The sequence below is a fragment of the Lupinus angustifolius genome, chromosome LG17, assembly GCF_001865875.1.
Source record: "Lupinus angustifolius cultivar Tanjil chromosome LG17, LupAngTanjil_v1.0, whole genome shotgun sequence".
Lineage (NCBI taxonomy): Eukaryota > Viridiplantae > Streptophyta > Magnoliopsida > Fabales > Fabaceae > Lupinus > Lupinus angustifolius.
In genome coordinates, this window is record NC_032025.1 from 2,270,604 (window position 1) to 2,280,485 (window position 9,882).

At 32.8% G+C, this 9,882-nt stretch overlaps 2 protein-coding genes and 1 long non-coding RNA gene across 3 annotated transcripts; 1 reads left to right on the plus strand and 2 right to left on the minus strand.

Moving 5' to 3' along the window:
- Nucleotides 514–1,802, minus strand: LOC109331349 (nicotinate phosphoribosyltransferase 2-like). Its single transcript, XM_019565772.1, has 5 exons — nucleotides 1,781–1,802; nucleotides 1,603–1,701; nucleotides 1,376–1,484; nucleotides 774–886; nucleotides 514–688 (listed from the first exon to the last, which is right to left on the minus strand). The coding sequence occupies exons 2-5, from the start codon at nucleotides 1,630–1,632 to the stop codon at nucleotides 611–613; spliced, it is 330 nt and encodes a 109-aa protein (XP_019421317.1). The 5' UTR covers nucleotides 1,633–1,701; nucleotides 1,781–1,802; the 3' UTR covers nucleotides 514–610.
- Nucleotides 1,862–8,558, minus strand: LOC109331347 (nicotinate phosphoribosyltransferase 1-like). The gene is made up of 15 exons (XM_019565769.1): nucleotides 8,358–8,558; nucleotides 8,036–8,183; nucleotides 7,297–7,416; nucleotides 7,069–7,203; nucleotides 6,912–6,973; nucleotides 5,932–6,007; nucleotides 5,109–5,210; nucleotides 4,533–4,649; nucleotides 4,280–4,338; nucleotides 3,730–3,904; nucleotides 3,145–3,279; nucleotides 2,967–3,065; nucleotides 2,740–2,848; nucleotides 2,138–2,250; nucleotides 1,862–2,052 (listed from the first exon to the last, which is right to left on the minus strand). Exons 1-15 carry the CDS (start codon nucleotides 8,498–8,500, stop codon nucleotides 1,975–1,977), a joined length of 1,671 nt encoding a protein of 556 aa, XP_019421314.1. The 5' UTR covers nucleotides 8,501–8,558; the 3' UTR covers nucleotides 1,862–1,974.
- LOC109331350 lies at nucleotides 6,119–6,707 on the plus strand. The gene is made up of 2 exons (XR_002105781.1): nucleotides 6,119–6,563; nucleotides 6,678–6,707. It is a non-coding gene; the product is annotated as an uncharacterized LOC109331350 (long non-coding RNA).

Genomic DNA, 9,882 nt, shown 5'->3' on the forward strand with positions numbered 1-9,882 from the left:
GTTTTTAAATGTTTGGCCTTGACTTAACTATTTAGTACATCTCAGCAAATTTATTTTAGTACATTGGAAACAAGACCAAAAGCTAGACTAAGGGACACAATCGAAGTTAGGATGAGGTTGACATTCCAAGGGAGCTGAATTCCACTCAAGGAGATTATCAGAAGTATGAGAGTCAATCTTAGCCAGAGTATCTGCCACAATGATCACTTCGTGCTGGATTACATCTCAGCAATTGATTGTTAGAAAAAGTGATCAAATTGGGAAAATAAAGACGAGAGACAAAGAAAGTAGATTTTGCCTATAATCAAGTTACACAAGCAATTCGTTCAAGGGCAAAAATGATTTATTGTGCATGATTCTTTAATGAATAATTGTGCCCCAAACATAAAATGAGAAATATATGATAATATAAGAATTTTATACATTGTCAATTTATTATTTATCATTTATTTTTAATCAATATTAATTTATAAATAAATAAATAGTGAATAATGTACTGACTATTGATAGTGTATAGATAATACATTTCATAAAATATACATAATCTTATATTTGAAAAACATTATGTATACAATGTATTTTTTCTGCCTTGGAACTTATTTCCGAATCTTCACTGCAGCTCCCCTACAGGTGCCTCATTGAGCCAAAGGTAATGAATGAAGTCATATAATTGTGCACTTACACTAACCTGCTCAAAGTTTTTAAGAAAAAATATTGAAAATAATTGAAGACGAAATCATATAATAATTTAAAGCAATGCATACTTTTGAGACCTTGTATGGAGTTGGATTAAGTCTCCTCATGTGGTCAGGTCGCATTTGCTCAAGTTGCTTGATGCATAGCTGTCTAATGTCTCTTAGAGATGGTAAAGTTTCTTCCTTTTTATCTTCAACAAAAAATAAAGATTGTTACAAAAAAAGAGATTTTGATGACAAAATCATTCAACACAGTATGATTCATTAGGGGGATACAGTTAGCAAGCATAGCAGTTACAAATGATATAATATCTTTGTTCTTTCAATTTTGAGGGGCAAAGGGTTGGTGTCACACGAAAGTTGTTTGCCTTTTTACCCGAAGGTCATGGATTCAAATCCTAAAAACATATTGCTTTGCAAGGATAAACTCCTTACATCTATCATGTGTGAGTCTTGCATTGGGCCACGTTTTTTAATTTTTTTAGGGGTAGGGATTATTACTCTAGCAACATTAAAAGTGACAACAAAGTAATAGAAGTATAGAACCAAGTTGGTTAATAATGTTCCCTTCAAAAGATAAACCAGTTTATTTTTCGTCAGCAAACAAATTGTAATCAAACCAAAATGGTTAATGAACTGCTATTTATCTTCACTATTCTCAGCTATATCTTAGTTCTCACCTGAAGTGCCTGCACAGTAACACCTTAGAAGCTCCTCAACATGCTGTGGCACCACATAAGCTCTCTTGGATTCTTGAAAGGGATGGCGGCACAAGATTCTGTCTCCCTCCTATTATAAAATATTTGTTAAAAAACATTAATGCCTACATTTGTAAATTATATGGAATTGGCTCCTGTGTGGAGATAGATTAAGTGTCAGGCACAGGCACACCATGTCAAACTAATACCTTGGGAGAGGGTTCATGTTCCTCAGTCATTATGTCCACCAACGGATACCCTTCTTTCCCATACAACCTATAAATTCGTTTCTTACATGGAATGGAGACCTGAAAACAGATTAAATAATGATTAAAAGTACGAATATATGATCCCACTTACATGTTCTGTTCAGAATATTCAACAAACCTTTGAGACATCTTCAGAAAGTTTAATGATTTATTTTTAATCAATATTAATTTATAAATAAATAAATAGTGAATAATGTACTGACTATTGATAGTGTATAGATAATACATTTCATAAAATATACATAATCTTATATTTGAAAAACATTATGTATACAATGTATTTTTTCTGCCTTGGAACTTATTTCCGAATCTTCACTGCAGCTCCCCTACAGGTGCCTCATTGAGCCAAAGGTAATGAATGAAGTCATATAATTGTGCACTTACACTAACCTGCTCAAAGTTTTTAAGAAAAAATATTGAAAATAATTGAAGACGAAATCATATAATAATTTAAAGCAATGCATACTTTTGAGACCTTGTATGGAGTTGGATTAAGTCTCCTCATGTGGTCAGGTCGCATTTGCTCAAGTTGCTTGATGCATAGCTGTCTAATGTCTCTTAGAGATGGTAAAGTTTCTTCCTTTTTATCTTCAACAAAAAATAAAGATTGTTACAAAAAAAGAGATTTTGATGACAAAATCATTCAACACAGTATGATTCATTAGGGGGATACAGTTAGCAAGCATAGCAGTTACAAATGATATAATATCTTTGTTCTTTCAATTTTGAGGGGCAAAGGGTTGGTGTCACACGAAAGTTGTTTGCCTTTTTACCCGAAGGTCATGGATTCAAATCCTAAAAACATATTGCTTTGCAAGGATAAACTCCTTACATCTATCATGTGTGAGTCTTGCATTGGGCCACGTTTTTTAATTTTTTTAGGGGTAGGGATTATTACTCTAGCAACATTAAAAGTGACAACAAAGTAATAGAAGTATAGAACCAAGTTGGTTAATAATGTTCCCTTCAAAAGATAAACCAGTTTATTTTTCGTCAGCAAACAAATTGTAATCAAACCAAAATGGTTAATGAACTGCTATTTATCTTCACTATTCTCAGCTATATCTTAGTTCTCACCTGAAGTGCCTGCACAGTAACACCTTAGAAGCTCCTCAACATGCTGTGGCACCACATAAGCTCTCTTGGATTCTTGAAAGGGATGGCGGCACAAGATTCTGTCTCCCTCCTATTATAAAATATTTGTTAAAAAACATTAATGCCTACATTTGTAAATTATATGGAATTGGCTCCTGTGTGGAGATAGATTAAGTGTCAGGCACAGGCACACCATGTCAAACTAATACCTTGGGAGAGGGTTCATGTTCCTCAGTCATTATGTCCACCAACGGATACCCTTCTTTCCCATACAACCTATAAATTCGTTTCTTACATGGAATGGAGACCTGAAAACAGATTAAATAATGATTAAAAGTACGAATATATGATCCCACTTACATGTTCTGTTCAGAATATTCAACAAACCTTTGAGACATCTTCAGAAAGTTTAATGCGAGGCTGATTGTTTATCTCAACCAGCTTGAAAACAACACCTAAAGCAGCTTGAGCATAACATGTAACCAGGTATGTCCCAATTCCATAGGCATCAATCTCGTGACCCTGTAGGTCAAAACAAAATCCAACTCAAAATGTCGGGTGAAAAACTGTCTTTGTTAACAGTTCCTTTATACATGCCAAGCTGTTTTTGTTTCATCCTATAGATATTGTTTGTGTTACTGTTGACCCAAAATCAACAGTTATGAGTGTGTGTGTGCATGCACTCTATCGCATTGCATTTTATGCTCACGACTAGAGCACATTGTATATGTTTCAGACCAGATTATAATCTTTACTCGACAATGTAAGCAAAATAATTAACTGCCAATTAGAGTATTTAAGGCTTAGGCCACTACTTAGTTTTAAGAAAAAGTGGGGCACTGTTTTCCCTTAAAACTTCACGTCATGATGCTTGTAGAAAGGGAAATCTGGAATGAAATATTAAAATATGGAATAATGGTCCTTAGGGTGTTACATTTATGGTATTAGTTGAAGATTGCAATGTACAATTACCTGTTTATTTAAAGCATCTAGCGTTTCCTCATTAAGGTCATTACTAGCTGTGATACTCGTCTTCCCGAAATTAGGCAATCCAAATTCATTCTCTATGGAGCGAAAGATCTTCCTTATTTCACAAGACAAATATGCAAGGTCACCAGAGTCCAGTCTAATGCCAACTGCTTTGTATCTGCACAGGACATCATCTAAACTCAGCAATGACATGATTCTTTGAAAAATATGAAATGGTCATGACTTATCTAAAATGGAAACAAGAAACACCGAGGCAACAAAACACTTTATATAACACAGATAAAGCTTCTCAACACTAGAAACTTTTGCAACAAAATACAGGCAAAGCACATAAGGATAAAAAAATAAAAAAACAACAGTTTAGCTACTAAAAAACTGGGAATACTAACAGCTGCGAAAACCAATACAAAGACGCAAAATAAGAAAGCGCAAAAATTGTCCCTACCAACTAAAATAAACTGGGAAACTAACATAGCTATGTAAAACCTCCAATGAAGAGATAATGATAAACACATAGAACTTCTTAACATACCCTAAATCATTGAGAGCTAATGCAACTGCACAGAAGTTAGGGATTCCACTTCTCATGACCTGTCAACAAATACAAATGTGTGTGGTTATATGAAGAAATAGCTACTGTAAACCAGGGTTATCTTAGAAAGACATAGACGAGGGACAAGCAAGATTTAACCACAACCATTGGGCATTGCTAATTAAAATGATGCTAAATTGCAGATATCTGTTTGCATGAAATAGAAAATTACTATGAAAAATTGGATACTTACATCGTAAGTGTCTACAAGGGCGAGAAAGTTATCAGGAAAAGCCAGCGCATATGATATGAATGCTGCAAGTTCACTTTGGTTGGTCTCGGAAAAAACACCACTTAGTGATTTTGACCACTGCATGGTGGGAACACAACACATATATACTTACAAATCCATGTTTGATCTTGTCAGGATGAACAACATAAATAAATGCTATAATAATGGTGTGGTGATATTCATGAGTTTCCATATGCTGCATAAATTGAAGTTTGCATCACAACCTCACAGGCACTAATATCAACTTTTAACTTTGGTTTAATGAATATGATTTTATTATATTTTTTTGGCGTTTTTGGACTTTGGCTTTTATTAGCAATTTAGCCTGGAAAAATATCTAGGTAGCAAAAAAACTAATGTGCCCAAGCCCTTCTGATCCTTTGATAAGAAAAAAGCTCCAGTAAAATGGTTATTGTATAAGCAAATGCTCTCAGGATAATCCTTAAGCAAATCCTCCCTACCCCCAAAAGAATTTAGTTAAGAACCACCATGAAAGAAACCATCATTAAGGATGTAAAGATTTATATATCATTACACCTGAATTTTGCTTAGCCATGTTTGAACCAAACTAACAAAATCTTCACATGTACTCGAACCATCTTCTCTACAAAGTGATTTGTCTACAATCTCGTCTAGGCTCTGCAAATCACAGGACATACAAGGTGCACATAAAAGTAAGCAAAGGATATAAAACAAGAAGTGACTCAGGTCATAATAAAGCAAAACACTCACAACGGAAATCACATGAGAATATGAATAAAAAAACTCTGGAGTGAAACTCTCATATCATAATCAGATGGGATATGCCTCAACTTCAAAGTTTCCTTTATTCTAAAATTGTATTTAGTGGATCTCTCTCTCTAAGCTCACTCATTACCTACCCATTCTACTTATGCAATTTTCACTTTCCCATCTTTATTTTAGGTCTAAATCTGCTCTTTGCTAGTTGTAAACTTCAGCAATCAGCATCACAATCTCCATAGGGGTTTATAAATGTCTGAATTTATTGCACTGCATTTAGTTTCTATAAATAACAAAATGACATAAATATCAAAATAATATCCCTATTTATTAACAGTTGCCCATATTCCCACTATAGCAGTGCCTCATGACTTCGTTACAGAAATTCTTCCAGTACTAATGTGTAATATTTCACGGACATAAAACTTGGAAGTAATCAAATGAAGTTCTGCCACTTTAGGCATTTTGCATGGATAGATTAAACAGAAATATTGGTCTTTAACCTATAAAAGGTATTAAGGGTATATATTATAAATAAAATGATAAGTATACTTAATTGAAACTATCTTCATAAACTTCATCTAAAAATGTAACGAACTCAAGGAAAACGAGTACACACCATATATGAGCTAACAAAGGCATGTGAATGAGTTCCACGAAGGGGAATCCCGAATAACCTTCCTGCTGCAACATTGCTATTGGAAATCCATATGAAAAAGCCACATTATAGAAAGGCAAAGGTTGGAAATAAAGTAAATCACTAAATCAAAACAAAATGGTAAGGAAGGATGTCAAAAAACAAAATGGTAAAGAAGGATGTCATCATAATTTGATAATTGAGTCGCGATAGGAATGCTGATAAAATAATCAAGACAAATTGACAGTCAGTGTTTGAAATTTACCCTTCATCCCAGCATTCACTTTGCGCCTTACTTCTCACATTGCTCTCTTTAAACCAATCTTCAGTTATTTATTGCCATATGATGGGTTAATGCATATGACTTAAGATGGGACGTGGACAAGATATTAACTACTTGAATTGGTGAAAGTTTTATCCTCTCATACTCACATTATATGTGTGATCATGGATTAACCAGAATTTTTTGAACCACCTCAAAAAAGAGTCTAGCTTTGCAGAGGCACTTTGCACGATTACAATGTACAAATTATTCATAGGAATTACACAGGCATAACATAAAGTTAGAATTTACATGCAATGCACCATGCTCTGCCATCTTTTTTTGTTGAAAGGTGTTGGAAAGTAAGTTCCACATCACCTACCTCATTGTCACGGGAATGGTTTAAATACCTGTTGAGCTACTCCTCTCATTGTCAATTGGTTTTGAGATGGAACTTTAACAAAAGGTATTAAAGTACTCAAGTATTTTTTATTTTTAAAAAAAAGTTATGCCAGGTATTAAAACATCTCAGCTAGACACATATTAACTTAGAATTGATAATACCACTTCAGACTATATTAGCATTGTAAAAAGCTTAGTCCACAAAAAATCTGAAGCAAGATAACTTTTGGGTTTGCACATGATATGGTGAACATTCTTATGCCAAACACAAAGATTGAAGTTGTTCAATAGAATATACCTTGTTGCATCAAATCCTCCAATATAACAATACTTTGATGCTCCTACTCCCCCATCAGGCCCCTACATTCAAAATAACATCCTTTTGATCAGTAATGAGGAAGGAAATTCATCCTAATTTACACGCCAATTTTACTTTTGCAATAAGATTTTGTAACCTGAGCCCTTCTCAGTCCAAATTCAAGAAGTGTTTTTGACTTTCCAGCAACAAAACGATGCCTTGCAGCATTAGTAGAAACTAATGATGCATAGTTAATTAGATTTGCAAAAGGCGTTTCCAGCAACTGAACAACCTGAAAAGTATACAAGTCAATTTAATGAAGAAATTATAATCTTTGCAATAAATCAGAACTAAATGAGAGCACGTAATGGTAACAAGTACTTACTGCAACTGGCCCTTCAATTCTCATCAACGGTATCTTAGGGAAAACAACTGATCCCTCGGGAATAGCATACACCTCAACATCAGAGCAGTCAATTCCTCTAAGATAGTCAAAGAAGCCATCCTATGATTAAATCAACAGTTAATAAAGTCATAATTCTTTTGAAGGGGATATCTATTAGAAAAGCAGCATAAAACTTTGCCCAAAATCACCATAAACAGGATCACGAGCCATTTTTTCTGCCTTGAACTTGGTCCCACACAATCTATAGATAAAAATGTAATAAATTGTCCAACCACTAAGTTCTTCCGATTCTTTATATCCCTCATATAGATTTCATTAAGTTAGATCCACGATAAGTACTTCACATACTGATGTTAGTGATAAATTAGGCCACAAAAAGAATAGGGAAAAAAGCAATAGTTTTGTATGCTTTAAGGAGTAGTGCAAAGCAGCTTCTACATTTGTGGATTCAAGGACTGAAAAGGAGATAGAGAATAAATGCAATTTGAATAAGCAGACATATATCTTAGCGAGATAGCAAAATTCAGACAATTTTAGTAATCTAACTGTTGTTATTTTTCTTAAATCTCCTATTCAAATTCAAATGCTACAATCTTATTTACCCCTCTCTTTATAGCTTTATCATTCACAATTATTAAAAAATTTCAGTGTGTAAGAGTTGAATTCATGACATAGAAAGCTTTAAATGATGAATCAAAACAGAATATGGATGACATACCTCACACGAAATAGATAAACTTTTTTTGATAAAATCAATTTCTTCATCAGAGAGCTTGTAATTAGATATGAACCTTACACATTCTTCCAAACCAGCGAATATAGTATATTCCCCGCCAAAAGGGTTCTTCCTAAAATATAAATCAAACCTGAAACAAACCAAATTAAAAATTACACTAAAAATCTTATGATAAACACTTAAGCAAATTGCATGTGATCATTTAAAAACAAACACATTATGAATTTAATCATGAATAGGTAAAGAATAATTGGAATAAAACATTGACTAATTAATCTGAAAAAGAGAAAAATGAAAAACTTACACAGCACGTTGTTGATGTTTGCCAGCTTTCCAATAAGCGTAAGCCATGGTGAATTGATAGAGATCCGTGAGCAGAGGCGTCACCATCGGGTTTGTGGGTCCAGCTATGACCCGACCCGAATGTTTATTCTTCTTCATTTCCATTCTTGTTCCTCTTCTTCCCTTCTGTCTTTCCTTAAATTCAAACTACTCACTCTTATACTCTATTTTACTTTTATATATAACAAACAAGGAAGTTTCTAACTAACTCCGGACAATAATAATAATAATAATAATAATAATGTATGAGTTATATATATGGTTATTATACCTAGATTTCACGATCAAATATTAAAACCATTAATTATTCTTTTATCCTAATTGTAGTATTGTAATCTTTGGCTACTGATACTTGTCTATGCAGCTTCTACATTAACCATTCATTATATTTTTATGACAGCTATCGTTACAACAACCCTTGTTACTGAGTATTGTTATCTAATTTATATGGATATTTGATATGTTTTAAAATTAGTAAAATGATTGTTATTGATCAAATTTAGTAAGTGATTTATCTTATTCCGTATGTATGGGGAGTTTAGTTTTTAGTATGTTTGTGTTCAATTGTGTTTTGTTGGAAACTTGGAAGATGGTTTGATAATGTTGATTACAATTTTTTTAATAATACATCACATTATGCATTTGTTTATTGAAATTAAACTTGATTTAATTTGTGTATTATTATTTGGAACTAATAAAAGTAAGATCACAACATGACAAATATCGACTTATGAAAAATAATGCTACTATTTATGGATTTTGGTGATGATAAGGTAGGATAAGGGAATTTTGATGAGTTTAAGGTAGGGATAAGAAGAGGTTTTGAAATGAAAATTAGTCAACAAATAATATATATTTTTCTACTAAATTTTCATATTAACCCTTATACTCATAAGATAATGATATATGTCACTTGCAAACCAATCACTAATAAATAAAGTATCATATGTCTTTTTTGTAGTAAAAGAATTAGTAAGAAACAAAAGTGACAAGAGTGAATGAAGCCTGAATGTGAACCACAACCATAGCAACATTGGACTGAAAGGAATAGAGAGAAACCAAACAAATTATGGAAACTTATGAGAATATATGGTGGATATGACCACAAGAACAATCACAATATTGTATAGATTCTGAAAATACAATATCATAATTGTGAATTTAAAATATGAGACAAATCAGGATTTGGTTACTTTGACTTTCTAGGTAAAGCTTGAATGTTGGATGGTTTTGTTGGGTAGTGGCCAAAAGTGCAAACGGTAGTCGCATTAAAAATGATAAGTTCTTATATTAATATTTATGTACTGCCAATATAACAATTTATATATTTAATACATTATTATTATTTATTTATATTACTTTTTTGAATAATTAGTGATGATTAAACGTAAACATATAGCAACAGTGTATAAAACTACGGTTAAAACATAATTTTTTCTCTATATTCTAAATTTCTAATGTCACTTGTTCTTTTTGTTACTACAGAG